The sequence below is a fragment of the Periplaneta americana genome, chromosome 2 (assembly GCF_040183065.1).
Source record: "Periplaneta americana isolate PAMFEO1 chromosome 2, P.americana_PAMFEO1_priV1, whole genome shotgun sequence".
NCBI lineage: Eukaryota > Metazoa > Arthropoda > Insecta > Blattodea > Blattidae > Periplaneta > Periplaneta americana.
Window position 1 is genome coordinate 178,629,164 of NC_091118.1, and position 27,366 is coordinate 178,656,529.

At 33.6% G+C, this 27,366-nt stretch overlaps 1 protein-coding gene across 1 annotated transcript; it reads left to right on the forward strand.

Annotated features, from left to right (window-relative positions):
* Positions 1-25,078, forward strand: Patsas (palmitoyltransferase Patsas). Its single transcript, XM_069819014.1, has 10 exons — positions 1-356; positions 1,413-1,653; positions 3,620-3,785; positions 9,543-9,676; positions 11,710-11,855; positions 14,296-14,392; positions 15,785-16,110; positions 18,442-18,607; positions 19,586-19,818; positions 24,839-25,078. Exons 1-9 carry the CDS (start codon positions 229-231, stop codon positions 19,775-19,777), a joined length of 1,596 nt encoding a protein of 531 aa, XP_069675115.1. The 5' UTR covers positions 1-228; the 3' UTR covers positions 19,778-19,818; positions 24,839-25,078.
* Positions 25,079-27,366: the final 2,288 nt, after the last annotated feature.

The window sequence follows — 27,366 nt, forward strand, 5'->3', positions numbered from 1 at the left end:
AAGCGTCGATTGAATATGGCGTCTTGCTAGACGCGGAAGTGTTCGTTTACCCAATCATTTATGAAATAACATTAGAAATACGTTGACGTACATTTTATTAGCATCTAGTTCGACTAATTCTTCTCAACGTTTGCATTTCAAGACAGCAGGACGCTGTGCAAAGTATATCCAAGCCCGGGCACAGCCCGAAGTGTCTGGGGCTTACCGACGACAGGGCAATCCTGCAACATGGTGGCCGAACATGCATCTGCAACTGTCACAGAGGAGAAGGATAGCAATATTCTGTGCTGCTCTGACAGCACAGATTTCCATATGGGTCATTCCTGCAAATCAATTTTTGATGTCGTTAGAACTGGGTAAGGCAAATTTGTACATATATTATCATAAGTGAATGTTCCTATTCTTTGATTCATTGTCAATGCATTTTGACAGATTAGGTTCGGACTGCTGCTATTTAATACAGTATCTAGCTACGGTAAGGATTTCGTTAGATTTGTAAATACTATAGAAATTTAACTTGCCAATATGTAATTAGAATTTTAAATGTTGCAAGAATGGAGTTTGCCACTGGCGTTGTTCAGGCGGTATGCCTGCTAATCCGGAGTTGCGCTCGGGCATGGGTTCGATTCCCGCTTGGGCTGATTGCCTGGTTGGGTTTTTACCTGAGGTTTTCCCAACCGTAAGGCGATGTATGGTAATCCATGTCGAATCCTCGGCCTCATCTCGCTATCACCAATTCCATCGACGCTAAATAACCCAGTAATTTGTACAACGTCATTAAATACGGTACCGGTAACCAAGTAGAAAAAAAAAATTATTTGACAGCTGTCTGTAGGTTATCAATAGAATTATGTGACATTTTTAGTTTCAAATAATACAGAAATTTAATTTGACAGCGTCAGTTTAAAATCGGTAATTTGCTAGGAGACGTCGTTGCATATAGACCACTTTTACACTAAACATAACCTTAGCGTATACAACGTATACCAAAACACTAACCTAACCTAACGTAACCTGTCACAGATTAAGGAAAAGGTTAGGTTATGTCAGTTTAGGGTTTTAGTAAATATATCTTGCAAAAACAAATTTTAGATTTAGTGTAAAAGTGGTCCATATGCAACGACCTCTCCTATCAAATTACCCTTACTTAGGTACCTAATGAAGGATCAATACTGAATTTAATATTTAATAATACAAAATTTAATTCAATAATTATGAATATAGATAAACTTCGTCAAAGCGGTAGGTAAATAATTATAGATGCTCTGAGTATTTTCGTAAAAGGCGAGTTATTTTCCCTGGACCAGTAATACAATATTTATCGTTTTGGCGAAGATTGAATATTTAACTAGGCTATCGTTATGTAATAATTATGAAAATTGAATAATACCATTTTGTTATTTTTTTCTCAGTGAAGTGTGTGACATAGAAGCGCTGGTAGAAAAATTAGGATCAGAAGCGCTAAGTTCTCGAGACGAATGGGGCTACACTCCTGCACATTGGGCAGCACTGGACGGAAATGTTGAGGTCATGCGATATTTGGTGGAGCGCTCTGCCCCTGTAGATTTGTCATGTCTTGGCACACAAGGACCTCGTCCAATACACTGGGCTTGTCGCAAGGGCCATGCTGCCGTTGTACAAGTCTTGCTGTCGGTAAGTAATACATTTTACAGATATAGGCCTACACATTACTATGCGAGTGCTTCTTGCTTCTCTCTCACATAAGCTTTTCATTGGTCCCTATCCTGAGCAAGGTTGTCTGGTGAAACGAGCGTTGAGCGACTTCCGCCAATTTTGGAATAGACACCGACGCACTTGAACTGCCAACATAGAAAACAAAAAAATCACACTCAATCGATTTCACCTTCATCTTGACGGGATAATAAAAGCCTAAACTAACCTAACCTAACCTAAATGCGTCTATTCCAAAATCGGCAGAAGTCGCTTAACGCTCGTTTAACCGGTTGTCTTTTATATAATGCATATTAGAAATGTATGACTATGTGCTAAGTAGAAAATGAAAATTAGTAATTCATAATTTATAGCCTAACTTAATTAAATTTTGAAATCATAAACATTTCCTATACTTCATAGTTTCTTTCGACTTTGTCCTCAGAGAAATTGCCTATAACTTTTTCGAAGTCTAGTTGCCTGGCTACAAACCACTTGGTGGCAGAACGGAAAAATATCATGATTTTTTAAATATAAATCAAAATCAGTATTTTTTTATTTAAATCAATTTTTTTTATTTCAATAAAAACTTTTACAGTACTTAAACACTTTAAATTTATTTTTTAAATTGGATTTATTGAAGTAATAACAAATCACATCAATGACCAAAGAGAAGTTAGACTTTTTCCAGTTTTAAGTTAAAAAAACATAGGCTAATTACTTGAAACAAGTGAAACCAGAAGCTCCACAACTGAATGCTCAACCTAAAATACACAAGCCTAATATACCAATCAGACCCCTGTTAATTAAATCTTTGACCAGTATACAAGCTAGCTAAATACATGGAAAACATAATCAGAAACAACATACAATTCATCTATCACACTGCAGTCAAGAACAACACAGACCTAGTCAACCACATCAGGGACAAACACATACCCCACAATTGAACACTAGCATTGATTGACATCACTAGTCTATACACTCACTAACATCCATACGTGAAACAATAAAAATACTACAACATATGTTAAAAGACACCACAACCACAAATTGATGAAAACTCAGCAAATTATTGCATTTCAAAGGATGAGATTTCATTCTTGCTACTAAACTTTTCTTTCTGAACCACATATTTTTACATTTTGCTTTGGAACCTATGCCACTGTTTGTTGAAAATTCTATAAAATTTCCCCATATAGGATCTTTTTTTCTTCCTACATTAGACATTGTAGCAAAACAAAACTAAAACTCTGCATATTTTAGCATAGGAGATAACTTTGCTGGTTCAGTTACAAGCTCAAACTGCCACCACAGAATTCATTTTTATATGTTTAAAATATAAATGTAAAAACTAAAAAATGATTTAAATCATAGATTAAAAAATCAGTTGATTGAAATCACTTTCCAGCTTTATAGCATTTTAACAGGAATTGTCAGAGCAATGCTAAAGCCTGACAAACTTCTGCAAAATCAAATAAAAGAAATTGATATTTCTTAAGAGAAAAGGGAAGAGTTTTTTGATTAATCATTGTTACTTTTGAGATCAAATCACTGAAAATGAATCACACACTTAGAATCCCTTGGGAAGATGTCTTTACCGTAAGTTGCGTGAATTGCTTAGCTTTGTGCAATTGTATTTAACATTTATGGAGAGTCAGGTGATAGACAACTAAGTTTTTTTACCATCTCACTCAAACCATTGAAACGACACTCGATAAAATTTGTGTTTTGATTATGTGGAAGGTGCAGAAGAATACATTTATTCCAAATTAGCTCTCCGGATCTTTCTGTTCATCTTCAGAAACTTTGCCATTCTAATATTGCATTTTCCTATGTCGAGAAGGAAAAATTTAGGATAAATGGATCAGCTACTTTCTATGGAGTTGGTCAGAATTATTCCTATACATTTTGGCCAATACTTTATTAGTCCAGTTTTCTTTTCTAGGCTGGTGTGGCTGTAAATGCTGCTGATTTCAAGGGTCTGACACCTCTTATGACAGCCTGCATGTTCGGTCGAGTTGCAACAGCTGCTTTCCTTTTGGGAATGGGAGCCCTGAATCACCTTACTGATATAAATGGTGACACAGCACTTCACTGGGCAGCTTACAAAGGTATTATTAAATAACTTAAAAATAGCTCGATAGCTTAGTGGTAGAGCGCCTGACCGGAGAACAGGAAGTCGCAGGTTCGATTCCCGCTCGAGGTTGTGAAATTTTTCATTCATGCCATGGCATGATTGTGACTATAATAGTATTTAAATTCATATTGTATATTGTTAAATATTATATTTAGTAGCTTTCAAAATTGAAGTAGGTGATTTGTACAGACCAGAGTGCTGCATTGGAGTTAAATCGCTCGCTTGAACTCGATCGAGTGTCGCACCCTCGAGTGAGATACGATCGGTCGTGATGCGCTCGTAATAAATAGAAGCACAGTACAAGGTCATCTCACAGACATGTCTTATCTTGTATGGAAGGCGACAGATAAGATACACATATGTTTTGCTCACACCGTAAAAATAAGGCTTTATTTTCTGCGTTTATGACAAACGTTTAATGGAACAGTCAGTGGAACGTACCAAAATAGGAACATGAAGTTATAAATGAAATAGTATGAAAAACTTCGATATACAGTTATTCAATATTTGATTTACCACATATATAATATGTAGACATCGGATTTTTAGGCACTAAAAATTGCTGTTTTAGGCGCCTAAAATAAGCTCAAAATTTGTAAAATTAGGCTCTATTTTAATGAAAATAGGCATTTTAGGCACATCAAGGTATCATACTTATTTCTTTCACTGAAATTTTTAGTTATACACTAAAATACGCACAAAAAAGTATGTTTAAACATTAAAAAAGAATACTATATTATATTTATAAACAGAGCTGCACAAATTTAATATATTGAAACTAATGAAATAATGATTATTGATATCAAGATTACTCATTTTAAGTTATTGAAATTCAGTTCCATGCTCAGACTTTATTATAATTATCTGCACAGTACACCACCAGAATTTTTTCTAAATTCTCCACAGTTAACCTTTGCCTTTTGTCACTGAGAATCATTTTGAAAGCAGAAAAACTTCTTTCAACCGAAACTGATGTGAGAGGCGCAAATTTTAAATTAGGTACAATAGAAACATCAATACTTACTGGAACATTTACACTTTCCCCCGATATCACTCTTGATACTTTTTCCAACAATGAAAATCCTACATTCTTATTTAATACGTTGTCCCACTTATTTTTAACTTTTTTCCCAGTTTCGCCCAAAGCAGAATGTACTCGTATGTTCACTTGAGCTTCCTTTACTATTGCTATTTGGCTACAAAGAGATTGTTTTTCACGTTCTAATTGTTCAATGCTTGCAGGTATGAAAGAAAAGTTTGATGTTATGTAGGCAATATCGTTTTTCACTCGTGAGTCATTCAGACAATCTTTCACTGCTTTCACACACGCTGCACTATCAGTTTCAGGTAATTTATCAATAACTGTGACCACTTCTTTAAAATACTTAGAATAATACACCACTGACTGAATCCAGGTTCCCCATCGTGTAACAACCGGCTGAGGTGGGAGTGGGATATCTGGAAAGTTCTCTCTGAATATTGAAATCCTGGATGGGGCTTTACAAAAACATTTTTTTGTGTTAGAAATAAACGAATTGACAAGAGGAAATTCATTCCGGATTGTTTCAGAAACCCTGTGAAGGCCATGTGCTAGACAGGTTACATGCGTGAGGTTAGGATAAAATGTTTTAAGAAGTGGAGCTGCAGCAACCATGTATGAGGCAGCATCAGTACAAAACAACAGAACTTTAGAATCGTCTATATTACCTGAGTATAAAGACTGTAGGCCTTTATTTACAAAATAAGCAATGGCTTGGCTATTCACTTTCGAAAGTTCCTTAACACATACGAGGTGTGGAATCGAAGGTCCATCAGGACTAAGTTTTCCTACTACCATATTTGCTATATACCTATTCATAGGATCTGAGGTTTCATCCACAGAGACCCATATGTAAGAATCACCTATATCCTCCCGAATGGAAGCTAAAGTTTCATTGTATATTCTGTCTAAGTAATTTTTTCTTAGGGTCGACTCAGATGGGATATTTTGTTTGCAGTATTTTTGTAAAAACTGTCTTAAAACCGGATTTTCAATTGCATTCCAGGGAATGTTAGCAGCAACAAACGCTCTGGTTAAATCAGCATAGAAATTGCTGCTGAGATTGGATGAAGTAGGCTGTGTTAGTAAAGTTTGTTGCAGTTGATTTTTCTGCTGAGCTTTAGCCTTATGAGCCGCTCCTTGCACATGCTGCTTTAGGTGGCACTTCTTTTCTTGCAAAATCTAAAAATGTAAAGTAAACTGAATTAAAATAAAATGCTAATTGTTGTATTGCCGTATTTCTATCACAAAGTTAGTGGGTTCGAACAATCAAAATTTTAATGACCTGCAAATACTTTAACTATCGGAATTTAAAAGGTTAAAGTGTAGTGGTCTTAAAAAGAATTATACCTCAGGATAGCTCAGTCAATGTATAGGCCTACTCATTAAAATTAATAGAATTTATATATTTCAACTATTGTTACATACCTGTTTGCTACAAATCTTGCAGAATATTATTTTTCCATCATAAGTGAATTCTGAATATTCTGTTAGCCATTGCCGGATCAATGTAGATTTTGCACTTATATTTTTCGGCATTATCGCGTTAAACTTCACAGGAAAACGTCCTACCGCTCAAAACTTCTCAACACAAATAAGGTGAGGGAAAGAGCAACTGTTAACGAGCATTCAAATGAACCGTTGTTATTGAGATTCAATTGGACAAAAATACAAAGTTCCACTTATTGTTGCATTTCGTGGTAGTGTTAACACTAGGAGGGCCATTCTTTTAAATATTTTGTAAAGGTTTACCCTACTAATTCGCAGTTTTACGACTTTTCATAGATATTTCAAAAACACTCTTTCTCCAAAAATTGTGATTTTATGACACTCTGAAGGGCAGTACAGCTAATCGGTTTCAGACCGAAAACAGTCATTTTTATAGTATAGTATATCTCTGAATCGGTAGCAGCACATGTTGTGATTGTTGCCTGCTTCAAAACTAAGGTTGGTTCTTTGTCGGCATTTATGCCTCCAAACATGTTAAATTCGGTGAAATCTATTGCGAGTGTCGTGAGATTCAAAACATTTTGTTTCCTTTATCAATGGTTTAATGGCCGATGTGAAGCAAACTTTCCACTTTTTAAATGCCTTAAATTTCGCAGTGAATGCATGTATAAATTATAAAAAGTAAGAGTAAAATGCGAAACTTTACAGTGAGTTAGGCATTTTTAGGCGAATATTAACAAATTAGGCTCTAATAACCGTTTTAGGGCATTTTAGGGCACTATGAAACTCTTTCAATATCTTTCAATTTCCATGAAACACAAATATTAATAATTATCTTTACTTTTCTCCTAAAGAAACAAAATAGGCATTTGCCCTAGAATCCGATGTCTGATAATATGATAGGTCCATATATAGTGTTTCGCCTATATACTGCGACAATGTAGAAACGTTTTACAAAATATTATTGATATAACAGTAGATTAATAACAATATTAGTACAGAGATAACGTCACAGAAAATATAATAAAACGAATAATCATGCTGCACAACTGTTACAGACGCAAAGATTGATACACTAATTATTAGAGATTATTATTATTATTATTATTATTATTATTATTATTATTATTATTATTACTAGAAAACTTGATACAGTTCTTGCATTATCGTGATTGTGTTCTCCGTTTATAATAATTACATTTACATCCAATAACATCTATCAGATGTGGCAAAAACAAAATCACTCCTGTGTCGAAAACAAAAAAAAATACCTACAACATTTATATTACATTTTAAAGCATGTTTTGTAGTTGTACTGTGGAGAGGTTAGTTAAACACTGCAAAGTTTTGAAATGATAAATATCTATGATGTTACTACACAGTTCATCACTGTAACAAGAACGAATGTCTAACACTCTGCTTATATCCTTCGAGGATTTATTGCTCGTGACAATTTTACCCATCATGCATGTGCGCTACCTATCGGATTATGCTATGAACTACTTGGCACTCGAGCGAAAACGTCTGATGCAGTCCTCTGGTACAGACCCAGAAACAAAATTTGGGCCACCTGAATTTTCCAAGTTCCAGTTATAACATACTGCGCATACTCAGTAAGCATTAAGAGTGTTAAAAATGATGATAATAGTAAGCACTGAGTATGCGCGGTATGCTGTAACTGAAACTTGGAAAATTCAAGTGGCCCAAATTTTGTTTCTGGGTTTGTAGGCCTACATTGTAACAAGGTGGATGCATAATTTGATACTTTAAAGTAGAAGGGTGCAAAGTGCCAAAATGAAACATTGGAGATAAGATAAACAAATGTAGCTATAAGAATAATTGTACACATATTTGTTTCATGTCTTTTTTACTGATAGAAAACAGCAATAGTACAGTTTTTACTCATTAATAATAGCGGTATGTTGTTGTTGTTGTTTTCTAATGCCAAGTGTTTGACAATTTATTTCTCCATATTTAATTATATAACACAAATTGTGAAAAGGGTTAAGTAATGGGTACAGTTGCAATAGAATGGTGCAAAGTCCAATACCTATTTTTCCTATTCTGGAGCAATTTTTACTCACAGATCTTTCTGTAGAACTGCCTATGCTCCTCATTTGGAAAATAGGGAGTCATTGCTAGTAGAATCTCCTTCTTTTCTTCAGTAAATTCTCTATTTTGTACTTTAACTTGAAACAATGCTGACTGCACATCTTTCATGTTTTTTTTTTCTTTTTAAGCACTTTAATGATATGCACTGCTTCATTATCATGGGACTGTTTCATAGAAACACTACCTACTTTACTAACATCATACTGAATGCAATATGCCATAGAAATATTCAAGTTCTCGATAGAAATTAGTTGATCAGCAAAATCTTGGGTATTAAGGAAATCTGACTCTAGCATTGGAACTGTTTGAAATGGCTTTACAACTTTAGAGTCTTGTACAATTTTAAGCAGGTCACTAGAAATGAAGGCTTTTGTCACTTTCTCTCGTTTTTTAATCAAAGCAAAATCAGAATCGCATTGCAAGAAACTGTGGCTACTGAGAAGGAAACGTTGTTCTATGTGCTCAAATAAACCAATGGCAACTAAATAGAGACACATGAAAACCATTACACGGTTTTTGTTTTGAGCTGCACAGTTATCGCTCCAGAATGTCAGATTCTTCTTGTTTGTTATGTCCATAATGATCAGTTTCAGCAGACACGAGGCAATCTCATTGGCACCTCTACTCGCGATGCTTTCATCCCACATACACATGTAAGATTGCATTTTATCACATCCACAAACTCCAAAGTTATAACGCGAAAGCTGACATCTGTAAAAACATTTCGCTGTGTGTATGTTTGGGCACAAACATGACCTGTTGAAGATCCATTGCAAGGGAACAAGCATTACTATCAGGCAACTGTGAAAGACTGGTGTCAGTCTTCATAATATTTTGTGCACACTCTGCCTTTCTATGATGCAGCTCAAGAGGGCGCCTACCGTCTGAAACTGCATGGTGCTGCCAACTTAACATCTAAATATCTCGCTTATGAAACACAAGTGGATGTAGCCTCTTTCATACATCATCCTCCTAGGCACATTATACTTTTCTGCGTAATAACTTCGTTTTCTATGATTTTGGCACTTTGCACCTTTCTACTTTAAAGTATCCAATTGTATTAACTTTAAATATAGCCTAGCTTTATAAACAAGATTGTAAAAATGTTTAATTTTTAAAATTTCTTTACAGGTCACGCTGATTTAATACGACTTTTGTTGTATTCTGGAGTAGATTTGCAGAAACCAGATAATTTCGGATCAACACCTTTGCATCTAGCCTGCCTTTCAGGAAATGTTAGCTGTGTCAAGATATTATGCGAAAAGGCGAGTAAAATATAACCAGAAATGTTTTAAAATCGATATTGTAATATATAAGAACATATTCACAACACAGTAGGAAGTGTGTAGGCATGATTGGTTAGCTGTTAATTTTTTAAGGAAACACCTGTAAAAAGCCAATAAAAATCGTATTTGTATTGAGCAGTAAATTTTGAATTTATTGATATAAGAGTGCAGAATAGCCCGTAATTCGCTCAAAGGAACACCACAATGTTATTCCTTGTTCAAAACTGAGTTCTCGTCAACTTTTGGGTCAACTGTCTGAAGACAGGTCTGAACCTCACAAGTGATACCAAGAAGGCACCACTTATGAGGCAACTAGGCCAGGAGATAATGGGGTAGGGTGACCAGTTCCTTTCCCCCCTCCATTGCATACATCGGCGATTAGCTACATTACACTAGTCAGATTTCAGATGTATACAAACAATTGTTCTTTCTCTGACAAATATCGTCAAGTGAGATGTACTGCCTGATAATGTACATATCAGCCAGAACCTCAATCAGAGGATACACCGTCTTTGTCCACCACAAATTCCAGTTGGAATCTCTGGGATTTGAACTCAGGTCACCAGTATGGAAAGCTGACACTCTAGCCCGTTTGACTAACTGTATCCTTGCTGTACAGTGTGTCACAATTTAATTACAACTACTCCTTTTCCGGTGCTTTGTAAATGTACGTGTATCTTTCAAGTTTGGCAACATAAAAGAATTGTTTTTAACCCAATGATTGTATTGTTCAAGTTTAATGGATTAATGCCTATAGGTAGAAATTTCAAATTTTCAGATAATTAATTTTAGTATTTCCAATTAAGACTGTTTATAGTATTAAATGTGTATATGGGGAATCATGATTACCATATATATAGGCCTATTTTTAAATAATTTATTGATCGATCAGCGCATTTAGCGCTGTACATAAATAAAGTATAAATACAATACATGACACTAAATTGAGGGCAGCCTAGTTTGGGCTCCTCAAGGAACAAAAATAATTGTTAATAAATAATTATTTACATAGGTTGGTGTGATGATAAATTTTGATTATAATATGAGGTCCATTGGAAGTCGGCTCTTGATTCTGGTGGGAAATGTGGACTTCCTTCCGAGAGAGTAGTGGATGGCGCCTGGAACATTTTCTAGGTTGTTATAGAACTTCTTAGCTTGTGAATGAATAAACTGATTGTGTCAATACCAGTTTCTCTGTGTAGTTGGCTGTTACGGACAAACCAAGGAGAATTGAGTGAAATTCGTAGGACTTTATTTTGAAATGGCTGGATGTGTTTAATTTCACTTATTGCAGCTCCTCCCCAGACAGGACAGGCATAAAGCAGTAGAGGTCGAAATAGAGATGTGTAAAGTAGCATGCGATTTTGTAGCTTTAGAGATGATTTCTTGTTGAGAAGCGGATATAATTCAGTGAATCTTGAGTAGGCCAATTTAAGTTTGTTGTTGATGTGATGTTTCCATGATAGACGGCGATCTAAGTGCACTCCAAGATATTTTACAGCTTCATCCTTTGGTTTCCATGGTATCACGTTGGCTGAAAGATTTATGCATGGAGGATTAGCAGGACGACACAAAGTAAATATCATTGCTTCGCATTTATTGTAGTTCAGTGCGATGCGCCAATTTTCAAGTCAAGGGCATATGATGTTTAAGGCTTCCTGAAGGTGATTTGAGGCTATGTTAATGTTGCGATGGGTCGCATAAATAGCTGTATCGTCTACATAGGCCTACATAGCAATTTGTGCAGTTGGTGTTGCAGGAATGTCCGAAGTATATAGGCCTACATTGAATAATATCGGACCTTATATATATATCGATATTAGATATTGTTTTACAGTATTAACCTTAGATACATTGACACTATTTTATACTATTAAATGTATTGTTTCCTTAGATATATTTTACACAGTTTTATAGTACTAAATGTAGGCCTACTTATATATGAGTAACTAACGTTGCTTTTGACGCATTTAAGACTGTTTTATAACATGAATTTTTTATTTTATCTATAGAGTAAAATTGAATTGGAACCTAAGGATAAAAATGGGAAGACACCACTCTTACTTGCTAAGAGTCATCGTCATAGCGACATTGTCCAAGTATTGGTTACTGAACAGAAGAGGAGAGCTCGTTGGATGCCCCCACTTTCTGAAATATGGTGAGTTTTATATTATTATTATTGAAAGTGATTACTGAAAATATTTGGTACAGCGTTAAATAATTCGATCAATATAGTAAACATGTCTCATTGCTTGTCTTGCACAGGTTTTGCTTTCATGACAATTCTGAAGAGTATGACAGGAGTGTTTTTTAGCAATTTATTTACACTTTATAGGGAAGGTATAAGGAGAATGCATAAAATTTACTTCAAGACTATGAACATTATGCTTGTTTCGTTGATAGTGAAATTAAATTTTCAGCTGTCTCTCCATATGACCATGAATTGTGCTGCTGATAAATTCATATTCATTTGCTGAAGAAGTACCGGTACACAGATAATATTTAAACATTTATACTGTAATTGAAGTAGGTCTAATTTCATATTACGAAAATCGGATGGAATTGATACAAAATGGATATCTCTGGACTGTATTACTTTCTTCTGAATCACATTTTGTTTTAAATAATTTGTAGGTTAAAGCAAAAGTATTTTCTGCTAAATTTGTCTTCAATTGAATACTTGTTGGGAAAAACCTGTAAGAAGGCAGAATGATAAAGAGTTTCCATGCTTTCTTGACCTTAACACAGAGTGTAATTAAACACTCGTAGAACCTATAATGCAGATGCGGAATCCTCCAGCTTAAGGGATTAGGTACAGCTTACAGCAGTAAAATTTTGGAAATATTCAACATTTTTTCCCTCCATTGCTGTATCTTGTACAATAATGAAAATTAGTATGTGTAAAACACTGTTCTTCTGCTATATAAAAAAATTATTTTTACGATTTAAAAAAATTATTTACTTTTTTTTTTTTTTTTTTTTTAAATTCAGTTCACTTTGCAGTGATGAAGCATTTCCCACATAACTAAAAAACTATCGACCATTCTGTGATGAAATTTTTTGTGTGTATTTATGTATGTAATATCTACAATATGATGCAAGATCACTTCTCTACCTTTGATAGATCGTCTGATAAAAAATAAATTCATTTAAAAAATGGTCAAATATCAGTATTTTCTTCTAACACAAAATAAAAAAAAATATTATTTGTTAAGGAATGTAGTTGAAAGAGCATGATATTGTAAACATGAGTTTCAGCAATAAAAGAAAAGAGAGAGAACATGAAAAAGTTAACAAGTTTATGAGTTATGAAGAAAACGCTTCATCACTGCACAGTAAACTGCCACCATTTCGAATTTTGAAAAAAAAAAAAAAAAAAAAAAAAAAAAAAAATATATATATATATATATATTTTTTTTTTAACCCGTAAAAATATTTTTTTCATATAGTAGATGGACAGTGTTTTACAGGTACCAATTTTCGTTATTGTACAAGATACAGTAATGGAGAAAAAAAAAATGTTGAATATTTCCAAAAATTTTACTGCTGTAAGCTGTACCTAACCCTTTGAAGAACCTACCCTGCTCTAATGGCACATCTTATTCTATTGCAGAACAACCTATTCAACTTTGTCTAATTTTATATATCCAACAGTTCTTCCTAATAAAAGGAAAAGAAAGCTTGCCACGTAGAATTGTACCTGTAAAAAGTATTTGGCATCTTCAAATTAAATAATTCCACATTTTTATAAGGAAATTAAAACACCTTTTGAATTGCATTGCACAAATAAATATTTGCATAAATTTTTAGTAGTTCACTTATTTCTTTAGTTACAATGTATAGTTGAATACTGAAAGTTAAACTTTTAGTTAATTGAAAGAATACCGGTAATTAATTTTACATATCTTTGATATATTTATCATTTTTTTATTAATTACGGTATACTGAGTGTGCAAAAAGTTATGCCCGATTTTGAATGCAAGAATTATTTTTTCCAACAATATGGTTATCTGAAACAAACCATAATCATAACCATGATAATAATTATTCTACTGACACTCATCTATAGTTTCACAAAATAATAAAAATAATACTAATCATACTAATACCTGTACAAGGGGTACGTTTGCATGAATATAAATCGGGTGTAAATTTGTAAACACCTGGTATATCACAAAATTAGTAAAAACGGTACAGTAAAATGATGAGAATACTTAACAGAGTATTGAAACCTTCCTTGTTACGACACACAAAAAATAAGGGTACATAAAGCATTAACAAGACCTATAATATGTTACGAAAGTGAGGATTGATAGTGAGAAATAAAGATGTAAATAGAATTACAGCAAAAGAAAATTTATTTATGAAAGCATTAGCAGGATCTACTGGCTGGGATCATAAAAGAAACTGCCATGCAGGAACTTCAGTTGTAACTGGTTATGCAAAGTAATCCATGGCATGACAGCACATGAAGGTGTCGTTTGTTATCAGCAGATTGAAGAAAAGTAGGCTTGTTTTCTTTGTCAGCTTCGTCCAAGAAGTTGACATGCTGTACCGGTAGTGTTACAATTTTTCTCCTCTCTTTTGTATTTTTTCAGGGCCCTTTTATTTGGTGGAGCAGGAGACTCCAAGGGCCCTCTTCTTCTCTTCATGGGATCTGTCCTCTTGTGGGGTTACCCCATGTATCTTCTCAGGGTACGATGTTCTTCATTTTCATAAAGTACAAGTCACTCTGTCTTCTACTGTTTTCTTATTTTTGTTATTTAGCTGCTTTTCGTTTTCATTATGATTCCAGTACATTTACAGAAGAAAATATTTGTTTACAATTCACGAGATGTCTTTTTTGTTGCGTTCTCAGCTTATCAAAGGCCGTCTAATCTATCTTTCTTTCTCTATTTACTTTTCTTATATGCATCTATTTTCTGTCTTATTAGCCATATTATTTTAATTGCATGCTTGTTCCTGCTGTAAATAGAAATATTCTTCCTTATTCACATTTCATTGCACTTTTGCAGTCAGCTTTGCAGTTAATAACGTATATCAAAATATGATTAATTATTATTCCGTAATATGGCTTAAGCATTGAATTACATATGAAAGAAAAACATATGAGAGAAAATATTGATGTGTTACATCTTATTTAATCTTGATAGAAACGTTTTCGCCCCTAATGGGGCATCTTCAGGTACAAATATAAGTATCATCTAAAATCAATTACAATACAAGCTTTACATTTGGAAATGCCTTGACTAGAATAAAATATGACATAGTGACAATATTATCTATACCAACATTAAATGTCCTGTCAAAATATTAAAAACAAATTTAATTTAAAACAATGTGAATTTGCTTAGCTATACAAAGTAGATCCCCTTGTATGGTATCTCAAATATATTGTGTTGTTGTCAATAAAGTCATTAAAAATACTAAAACTATACAAAATTAAAACCTAATATTATCAAATGTGGAGTTATAAAAGCGTGTATAACTAATTTCGTAGAGCAATTGGAATTCTCGTTAAATGTTCAATGCCCTCGTATAACATCATGCGAGTCTAATCATCATACATGGGTTGTTGAACAGAAGGAATGTGTTTTTTGCACGTAATCGGTCTAATGGAATAAACTGCAATACGATCACAAGTTGTTTATATTCATTTTAATGTGCAGAGCAATGGAACCGTGTGTAGCTGTAGGCTTGGGTGTTTTCTTACAATAAGATGTAACACATCAGTATTTTCTCTCATATGTTTTTTTTTCATATTATTTGAATATTATTTACAATTAACGCTAATTATTATAGTAACAGAACATAACCTTCTGCGACAGTATTGGATTTCCAGCCTCCGTGACATTTCACTAGTTATCTTTCGATTGCATATCCGAGAATAATCGATACTTGCGCTTTCATATTGCTACAATGGTGTTTTCTGATTGGTGGAACACCTGAACTTTAATGAATAGGTGTACTTTAATGAGGCCATTAAAGGGCTGCTATCAGGTGTATAATTACTACATTTCGGCATGGTCGAGCATAAAATATCTATTGTTGTATATTATTCATGATCTCACATCTTCTTTTCTATAGTGTGTACCCATCACATGGAACATACTACGAGGCTCTCACTACTGTTTTATCTACTGGAACTTGCTGATGTGGGTGAGTTGGGTGGTAGCCAACCGCAGAGACCCAGGTTATCTGCCTCTCAACTCAGACGGATACTACCGAGCTATCAAACAGATTCCATACTTCGACAAATGGAAGAAACGCAATCTGGTCCTCTCTCGTCTGTGCCACACTTGTCGTTGCTTGCGTCCACTGAGAGCAAAACACTGCCGTATTTGTAACAGATGTGTGAAGTACTTCGATCATCACTGCCCTTTCATCTACAACTGTGTTGGTCTTCGGAATAGGTAAGTGCTATCCTTTGTTTTAATATCATTAGAGCAGAGGAAATATTGGTGATAGCAGACTGCTAGAAATGCAGGTTAAATGTACTACGTGTAAAGAAGTTGCTCTCTGAATGTGCTTTGAGTGGAGTTTGTGGTGAACTTAGAGTGGGCCGTAATACAGTTTCTCGTTGGGCTACTCATTTCTGTGATTGTCCTGTCAGCAAGTTTGCAATGTTCAGGAGTTTCTGCATCTGTTCAGTAGTCAAGCAGTGAGGGACCCATCGTGCAGAAATTTTTCTCTTTTTCAAATTCTTTGTCAAAATATGGAATACTGGTGAAAGCCTTGTAGCTTCTAAAGTTCCTCACACGTCGCTCGACAATCTTCTTGAAGAGCATCTGCAGCAAGTTTCACACTTTGTTCATGTGTTGATGTTTTCAGCCTTCCTGGTCTTGCATCATCGTCTAAGCTGACTCGAAAACGAGTAGTCCAACGAGAAATATACTGCGGTGCACTATAAGCTCACCACAAACTCCGGATTTTTGTGAGGTTTTGCCACATAAAGATTAGATCTTTGATCTTCAATCGTCGCAGTACCCGAGACACACATAGGCCCCATTTAAAGCTCTTGTTACCTAAACACCGAGTAGGCTATGGACAAAACGAACACACTTGCTTCTTCCTCAGTCCTTCAACAGCAACCGACGTAATTTTCATTGATGTTGCGTCATCCACTTTACAGTTCTGCCAACCTGTGCATTATTTATGAAATGAACCTCGTACTATGAGGGAACATTGTCTGGTGTATGACGACCAATACAGTAGAGAGAAGGAAAATTCAAAGACAGTATGTATTGGAAACTTGAAGTATGGAGAGAGCTAATTCTTTCAATCTGTTAGTAAGCTTAGCTGAAGTCTTAATGTTAGTTGACAAAAATGATTAATTTTAAAGCCGTTTTCAAGAGTATTTAAAAATTTTAAATTTATTTACGATGGCAGTGTTAAAATATGTTAAATTAAAATACATTTATGAAAACATATATCATATACTGTAGTTATTTAAAAATGCAAATATGCAAAATAAAATTTATCTGAAAGACTAGAAAGTGTATGATTTACACAAACATATTAATAACAATTAACATAAACATATCAATTAAACATATCAATAACAACCTTTGAAAAAATAATATGCAAATGCATGAACTTCTTTACCCTGATTATAATCAGACAAAAAAAAGAAGGACGTAAGTTAATAAAGGTGTGCAAGTGACGAAGATGTGTTAGTTTTGGATATATTTCGAAATTAGGTTTATCATTCTAATTCTGAAGTTTTGATTTGTTAAGGGGAGAGGATGTTATTTTTTTAAACTTTTTTCCTATTTGGTGTAAAATATTAATTTTTTGTATGCAGAGAGCTCATAGCTGTGGCAACTCAACCAAATAAAAATATTTTGAAAAAAAAAAAATTATTGGGGGCCCAAATTTGAAAAAAATATACCCAGTGCAGGATTGTACTAAAACCGATATATCTAAACCGTTTTTAAAGATAGATTCAAACAGTTTTTTGCAATGTATTTGCAAAAGCATGTTCTACAAACTGTCTCTAACAGAATTTTGATATTAGTCCCTACGTTTGTAAAATAAATAATTAAAATTTAATAACAATTTTCTGATTTCCTTACTTGCAAACAAACGGACGTATTTTTTAAATGAAATCAATTAACAAAATTCTGTAACAGAGAAAAGATTCCTAATAGTCTAAAGAATGTGTGTTCTAAATTTCATGCATGTATCTTCAATAGTTCAGCAATTATATCCATTTTTGTCTGGCAATGTAGCAAAAAAATGAAGTTACTGGAAACCGATAAAAGTGGGCGTGTGATTTAAAAATCCATAGCGCAGGAAGTTTAAAAATGACTTCTCAACATCCGATAAGGGCACAAATACCCACAAAATGTTATACAATGCATTCCACACATATCAAAGGGTATTTTAAAGAAAAAAATATTTTTTTGAAAATTTAATTTACCGGAAACAACAATAAAAGTGGGCGATTGATTTAAAAATCCATAACGCAGGAAGTTTAAAAATAACGACTCAACATCCGATAAGGACACAAACACCCACAAAATGTTATGCTATGCATTCCACAAATAACACAGAGTATTTTAAAGAAAAAAAAATTTTTTTTTTTTAAATTTACTCATTTTTCACCAAAAAATACCATCCTCTCCCCTTAAGTTCTGTTCTGGTTAGTTTAGTGTTTTGCCCTCACTTGTCTATTTAAACAGTTCAATATTCCGGAATTAGCTTCGAGAATGTAAGTAATGCACTTGTTTTTGTCTCCTTAGGATGTGGTTCTTCCTGTTTGTGATGAGCATTGCTATTAACTGCTCCTTCACAATCTACTTTGCCTGTTACTGCATTGCTATTGAAGGATTTGAAATTCTATACGTCCTCGGCCTCATAGAAGCTCTGGTGTTCTGTGGCCTGGGTTGGATTCTTACTTGCACATCAGTAAGTGTACCACCTTTCTTGATTCGTCCTTCAACCTACTTTTTAAATATGTCTTATTTCAATGAAATTAAAAATATTTCAGAAAAAATCAAGCTTTATTTTAAAATGAAGAAGAAAATGTAATTGAAAACATAAGTAAGGGAAGGTTTCCTCAGCAAATGAAAATTAAGTATAATATTAAATATGCTTAAAAGAGATTAAAGTGAAATATTTTGTTTCTCTAAAACTGGAACCTTTAACTTATTTGGTAGATCTACAGGTAGTTTTAGATAATACCGTTTAAAAATGAAATAAATATAGCGGAATTTTCATCATAAAGCAAAAATAAGTAGTCATTATGAGATCTTATTTTAAACTTCCTTTCAGGGAAGTTCTTCCAAAATGTTGGCAACAAACATTTTTTATTGTATTTTGGTTTATAATAGAATTTTTCTTTTTAAGATTCTTTAAAAGTTTTAAAAAACGCAATAAGTAAGAGTTAGATCCTTATAGTGAAATTTTTACAAATCACAATAAGTAAGAGTTAGACTCTTGTAGCACTGCTATATCCTGATTGTGAAGTGAAGTTTTTACAAATCTCAATAAGCAAGAGTTAGACCCTTGTAGCACTGCTATATCCTGATTGTGAAGTGAAGTTTTTATAAATCGCAATAAGCAAGAGTTAGACCCTTGTAGCACTGCTGTATTTTGATTGTGAAGTACCGGTACCGGTTCTTGACTCATTCGAAAAAAACAAATTCATGTAGCTGCATAGCCTATGACTTGAGAAACTGAATTGTTGCTCATTGATATTTTGGATGTGTTTGACCATACATCCCATCTCTGATTGCACTTTTACAAGCATTCTTTCACACTTGTGGTTAAGAAAAATATATCGCAAGCAATTTCGGACCAGATAATATTATGGGATAGACTGATTTCATTTCGGTTCGCATAATCAATTAGCATTTGATTGACTGCTTTCGTTTTTGATTTCAGATACTACATGCCTGTATGAATCTAACAACAAATGAGATGTTCAATTACAAACGTTACTCCTATTTGAGAGATAAGAGAGGCCGGTATCAGAATCCATTTTCTCGTGGACCAATTCTCAATTTGCTGGAATTCTTTGTTTGCCTTCCTGATCACAGCAATGATCATGATTTCCTCGACGATGATTCTATATGAAGAAAAGTTTTCAACATTGCTTCGCTGAGCACTGTACAGAGGTAAGTTTAGTCCATGTTTATTTAGTCCTGTACATTTAAAAATACTGAATATGAACAAAACTCACCCAATAATTTACGAGAAATCGCTGTAGACAGATGGATACCTAAAGCCATTTTTTTTTTGGTATTGGTTATGTGGAAAAAGTATATTGCTGCGAAAATGATTATATTTTTTCTTTATACTTAATGTAACGAGAAAGGAAAAGCAAACTAGACAAATCTCAAAGTTGAGACCTCTTCATTACCAGTCTGGTGTTGATGTTCTGGGTTACTGTAGATTTTTGGTAAATGCCGGAAGAAGTGTGCATAAACTAATGAGGCAGCAGACCGCAACTTTTTCTGTCAGTTAACATGAAAGAGAATCTTCAAAATTGGTGATTTCAAACACTTGTTCAGTGGGTAGTATCTGGTGAGGAGCTCTTCCTCAGGGTTACAAGGAAGATAGGAGAGATTCCATAGTCATAGTGAAGACAGCTCTTCTAAGGAAACACAGTTGTACAATTATGCATAACTAATTTTTTTCCTATGTGACACATAAATTACGCGTAGAATACGCAAGATATGTACAAAACGTGAAGTACGTAAAAACCACAAAACAATTAAACATTGAAAGGAAACATGGTTTTTGTGATGGTTATTGTTATTACATATGACAGAAAACAAAAATGCAGAACTCGTAAGTTGGGGAAATATAACATCAGCCTCACTCCACTTCTATTGGGGATGATCGACTTCCGCCTGGAGTTGTTCATATTCTCTGTCCATGCAAGGTCCATCAGTAGTGGCACAGTAATTTTCAAAAAGGATTCATTGTATTTATAAAGCGTTATCTCATTTCAAGGTTTATAATTTATGCTAGATTTCCTGTCGGTAGTTTCTTTGAGATTTCTTTGCACCTAACATGCTTTAGAGTTTCGAAAACTTTCCTCCTTTCATCAACTATGGAAACATAAATTTATAGCATTTAAGTAATGAACTTTGAAAGTCACTATTACTTTCAATTCAAAATGAACACAATGAGTGACGTCCTTAATTTTACAGTATATAAATAAATAATCAATATACAGTTCGTAATAATTAACTTACCCGAAAGTTTGCGCATTCCATAATTCTTAATATGGGCTTTGTTGAAATATGGTTTAATATTGAAATGACGAGTAGAAATAAATTGCATGGGACACAATAAACAAGGAATTCTTTCGTCTTCAACAACAAAATAATCATATTCCCATTTCCTTTGGAAGTAGTATTTCTTCACGGGTTTAGATTTTGCCACGTTCCAATTCTCTTTAAACTGCAGTATGCGGATTGTGTATTTATTTATTTATTTAGTTATTTGTTTATTTATTTATTATTTATTTATTTGTTTATTTATTTATTTGTTTGTTTGGAGTGCGTTACAATGTTGAATGACAGCATTGACATCCGATCATATAGCTATCACTCACTTATCAACGTACAATTTATTTATCGTTCTATTACTAGTAAAACCAGTTAAGATCAGTAATGCAAGTTTTGTAAAAGCAGGAATTAAAGCTTTATTAATGCACGAAAATCATAATAAATTCTTCAAATAAAGTAATTGATTTGTTACCTGCATGCAACATTTCGGATTTATTTCATTTTAGTAGAATACAGAGCATGGAAAGACAAGTCGGGGACTTATTTTACACAAAAAATGGACTTAATCGGCTTTACTAGTATTAGGATGATATATATGCTTACATTATTTGCACACATACATGTTAACATTTATTTTACATGTCTTTTAACTTATTTATTTCCCTCATTCATTTTTCAACTTTCTAAAGGTATGTTCCTAAGGAGTTTTATTATCTGTTCATTTGTAATTTTTGATAGCGTATTTTATACCTTCCACCGCGAGAATGAATGTTGATGCAGCCGAGCGTAACTAGAACGCTACGACTGCACTGGTAGAAAAGGTGGGTGGGGTTAGAAGGGGTACAATAGCAGTTGTTCTGAGGAGCTACAGTTCTGCAGGTCTGCTCTAAACTTTTATTGGAACATTACAAACTACCACATCCGCATCATAATTATGTAAGTATCGCGAGTCGAGTGCGTGCACACCATTTTCTATGTTTTAATTCCAGCCTTCACATTCACAAAGAAAAAGCTAATCACAAAATAATAGACACACAGTACATCAGCAAGAAGCGTTCCCAATAGTAAACTGCAGATAATCATGATATGCCCTAGGAGTTACAGCGACTATAAATAAATACAGATAAAATTAGTTTTCTACATCTGCGTATTTTATGTCAAGTAAATTACGTAACAAACGCAACGAGTAAATTACTTTGCCAACCCTGTAGGGAAAGGAAACCCCAAGATAAAACCTGACATGCGAAGGATTGGTAACTCTCCCATGGAAAATATAGTTACCTAGATTCTCCAAATTAATAGCCGGTACCAGAGTGCTGGATTGGAGTTAAATCGCTTGCTTGAACTCGGTCGAGTGTTGCACCCTCAAATGAGAAAAAATCGGTCGTGATACGCTCGTAATAAATAGAAGCACAGTACAAGGTCATATCTTGTATGGAAGGTGACAGATAAGGTACACATATGTTTTGCTCACACGGTAAAAATAAGGCTTTATTTTCTGCGTTTATGACAAACGTTTAATGGAACAGTCTAATGGAACATATCAAAACAGTAACATGAAGTTATAAATAAAATAGTATGAAAAACTTCGATATACAGTTATTATTGCTAATTAATAATTATTCAATATTTGATTTACCACATATATAATATGATAGGTCCACACATAGTGTTCCGCCTATGTACTGCGACAATGTAGAAACGTTTTACAAAATATTATTGATATAGCAGTAGATTAATAACAATGTTAGTACAGAGATAACGTCACAGAAAATATAATAAAACGAATATTCATGCTGCACAACTGTTACAGACGCAAAGATTGATACACTAATTATTAGAGATTATTATTATTATTATTATTATTATTATTATTATTATTATTATTATTATTATTACTATTATTATTATTATTATTATTATTATTATTATTATTATTATTATTATTATTATTATTACTAGAAACTTGATACAGTTCTTGCATTATCGTGATTGTGTTCTCCGTTTATAATAATTACATTTACATCCAATAACATCTAACAGATGTGGCAAAAACAAAATCACTCCTGTGTGGGGGGGAAACATTTATCTACAACATTTATATTACATTTTAAAGCAAGTTTTGTATGGAGAGGTTAGTTAAACACTGCAAAGTTTTGAAATGATAAACATCTATGATGTTACTACACAGTTCATCACTGTAACAAGAACGAATGTCTAACGCTTGGCTTATATCGTTCGAGGATTTATCGCTCGTGACAATTTTACCCATCATGAATGTGCGCTACCTATCGGATTACGCTATGAACTACTTGGCGCTTGAGCGAAAATGTCCTATGCAGACCTCTGGCCGGTACTGTCTCAGCCTCAAGAAAATTCAAATGAAGAGATTAGAAACCTCTGAAATGTGGTTCTTGAGTGCGGTAGCTGGGTATACTCGCCTACACCGTAAGAGCTGGCATATTATTTGTACAGAACTAGGTATGAATAGTTTTACTGAAATAATTGAAAATCATAGGAGTAAATGGGAAGAACATAATATCAAGAATGGAAAATAACAGATTACCAAAAGCAATACAAAAATACATCCCTTGGGGATACAGAAATGTAGGGCACCCAAAGACGAAATGGAATGACCAATAGTATTGTCGCACCATCGGATCTGTGCCCCTACAGCGCTGTCGTCGTTCTTGGAAAAGTTAACGCCTCTCTCACCCCATTCCACCCATTTCTCTCCCACTACGTCAAACAGCAGACCACGAACCTTCCCTAATAGGGATGTTGCCAAACTTCTGTCAAACAGTGTCATGTCTCTTGAATATTGCTTATAATAATGTAAGGTTAATTATTACTTATTCATAATTTAATTTAAATAGGTCTTTCAATCAAAGTACATCTTGTATTTCTACATTTTTAAAATCTAAATCCCATGTCTCGAATCACTTTCTGTAGCGTTTCTCTCCCTCCTTGGAAATTTATTGCTTCTCTCGCAACCTTCAATAATTTCTCCAATGTCGGAACTTCTTTCTGCATCGTATAAAAGTCTTGTATCTTTCTTCTTAAAATACATCTGTCCATATCATCTACAAGAATTAAAGGTTCCCTTGGTCTGTTCTTCCCTGGTGACTCTAGCTTTTCATCTCCTGTACAGACTCCCTCTCTCCTGATTTTCTTTATTAGGCGCTCTGACCTGCCTATATAAATTACATAAAAAAGTTGTATTATATTAGTATTAGTGAAGTATGTAATTTTAAAACGTAATTAATTGAAATACAATAAGCCTCACCTGTGATCGCAGTTGCTCTTTTCGTTGCCTGATTTATAGGAAACAAATATTGACCTGTTTGTTTCTCTTCATCGCAAAATGCTATTACTTGCTTAATAATATTTCTTTCACCACTCCGTGCTACAGTATTCATGTTGAGTTGACAACACTGGACTAAGTGCAAATAAACTGTCCCGCAAGAAGGCTCAAAATTGTGCGTAGTGAGGGAGAGAAAGAGAGAGGGATAGAAAAGAGAGAAATAGGAATACAGGGAGAGAAATGAATTGCCGAGGCTGAAAAGGAATTAAGGTTCAGTTCGCATATCTTACGGGGGCACAGATCCGATGATCGGACTATAGCAACATTTTAAGCAATTATAGATAACCACGACTAATATAATTTGAAGGCAAACAAAGATCAAAACGAACCTAAACCGTGATTATCCTGGTGTTCCTCTGATACAAAGAATACCGGTAACCTCTTATATGTGTAGTTTGAATGTGTGTTGTGTAATTTTAGAGGTTGAAATAATGTAGTTAGTTTAAATGTTTTCTCCTTTTATTTAAGTTGATGGACATGTGACGAGTTAATAACAGTAATTGTACTTTGGATCTGTATACACTAATGTTTCAGGTGAAGAAGAGTTGAAGAAATAACTGCCACGCACCCGACATGTAGTCTGACATCATGGTGTGGTAATTTAGTAAGGTGGTGGTATGTAATAATGCATGCCAAAGAACCAAAATGTGGGAGTAATAAAAACAAGGTGAAGGTGGTTAGTCTACTGTGCTTATTTAAAATTATTATAATTGACCCACATCTGAGAAAATTTTACTCTCTCTGTTACTGTAAGGGGAGAGGAAGGTATTTTTTGGTGAAAAATGAGTAAATTAAAAAAAAAAATCTTTAAAATACTCTGTGATATGTGTGGAATGCATAGCATAACATTTTGTGGGTATTTGTGCCCTTATCGGATGTTGAGTCGCCATTTTTAAACTTCCTGCGTTATGGATTTTTAAATCACTCACACACCTTTATTATTGTTTCCGGTAAATTAAATTTTCAAAAAAAAAAAAAAAAATCATTAAAATACTCTTTGATATGTGTGGAATGCATTGCATAACTTTTGTGGGTATTTGTGCCCTTATCGGATGTTGAGTCGCCATTTTTAAACTTCCTGCATTATGGATTTTTAAATCACTCGCACACCTTTATTATTGTTTCTGGTAAATTAAATTAAAATAAAAAATTTTTCTTTAAAATACTCTTTGATATGTGTGGAATGCATTGCATAACTTTTGTAGGTATTTGTGCCCTTATCGGATGTTGAGTCGCCATTTTTAAACTTCCTGCATTATGGATTTTTAAATCACTCGCACACCTTTATTATTGTTTCCGGTAAATTAAATTAAAAAAAAATTTTTTTTTCATTAAAATACTCTTTGATATGTGTGGAATGCATTGCATAACTTTTGTAGGTATTTGTGCCCTTATCGGATGTTGAGTCGCCATTTTTAAACTTCCTGTGTTATGGATTTTTAAATCACTCGCACACCTTTATTATTGTTTCCGGTAAATTAAATTAAAAAAAAAAAAATTTTCTTTAAAATACTCTTTGATATGTGTGGAATGCATTGCATAACTTTTGTGGGTATTTGTGCCTTTATCGGATGTTGAGTCGCCATTTTTAAACTTCCTGCATTATGGATTTTTAAATCACTCGCACACCTTTATTATTGTTTCGGTAAATTAAATTAAAAAAAAAAAATTTTCTTTAAAATACTCTTTGATATGTGTGGAATGCATTGCATAACGTTTTGTGGGTATTTGTGCCCTTATCGGATATTGAGACGTCATTTTTAAAGCTCCTGCGCTATGGATTTTTAAATCACACACCCATTTATATCGGTTTCCAGTAACTTCATTTTTTGCTACATTGCCAGATAAAAAATGGATATAATTTCTGAACTATTAAAGATACATGCATGAAATTTAGAACACACATTCTTTAGACTATTAGGAAACTTTTCTCTGTAACAGAATTTTGTTAATTGATTTCATTTTTAAAATACGTCCGTTTGTTTGCAAGAAAAGAAATCAGAAAATTGTTATTAAATTTTAATTGTTTATTTTACAAACGTAAGGACTAATATCAAAATTCTGTTACAGACAGTTTGTAGAACATGCTTTTGCAAATAAATTGCAAAAAAAAGTTTGAATCTATCTTTGAAAACGGTTTAGATATATCGGTTTTAGTACAATCCTGCATTGGGAATATTTTTTTCAAATTTGGGCCATCAAATATTTTTTTTTTAAATATTTATATTCGGTTGAGTTTCTACATCTATGAGCTCTCTACACACAAAAAATTAATATTTTACACCAAGTAGGAAAAAAGTTTTAAAAAATACCATCCTCTCCCCTTATGAAAAATAATTCTGATTATTTTGAATATATTGTATATTAGCTAAAATATTTTCGTATGTTAGGAAAGGGTCTGTTCATTCACAACTAATAGTTCTACACATACGTGCAGGATTGTATTTTGGAAGAAAAAAATTATTAATATACTGAATGAGAGAAGAAAATTGGGTCATAATTTCAGGTTATGGTTTCACAAACTTGAACAAAGAAAAGAGTTACTAACATTTATCTGAATGTTCTTCTACACGAGCATAGTTTGCTCATCAACGTGGTTTATAGTGCTCTTCGTTCAAAGGAAATGTCCTCGAGTGCAAGACTTTCGAACGAATACAAGGAAGCAAAAAAATTTGCATTGCAGTGCTCTAAGCCACACCTTCAGTATTCCACAATCGTTGAAGAAATGTTAGATGGCAAAAGTGATGTTTTGGGGCAAATATTTGCGTAAACTTTTTCTTTGTTTCTTTGAATATGACCCACTTCTTTCTTTCACATTGTGTAAGAAATGTTAACTAACTTTAAATATGCACAGTAACTACTGTACCATTTAGAATAATTGCGCTTTCCATAGCTTCCTTTCATACATCATAATTATTCACCCTTTTTATATCTCACAAATGTTTTTCAATACAATTCCATTAACACTTACGATATAAGAATTCAGTATGTAATCCAACTTACTAAAAATAATTCATATCTTAAAGAAATTTGCAAACTGTGCTGGCAATATGCATCAATGC

Coding starts and splice junctions, on each gene's coding strand:
- Patsas (XM_069819014.1), top strand. CDS start 229: ATGGTGGCCGAACATGCATCTGCAACTGTCACAGAGGAGAAGGATAGC. Junction 9,677..11,709: donor TCAAGATATTATGCGAAAAG/GCGAGTAAAATA, acceptor TTTTATCTATAG/AGTAAAATTGAATTGGAACC. Junction 11,856..14,295: donor CCCCCACTTTCTGAAATATG/GTGAGTTTTATA, acceptor GTATTTTTTCAG/GGCCCTTTTATTTGGTGGAG.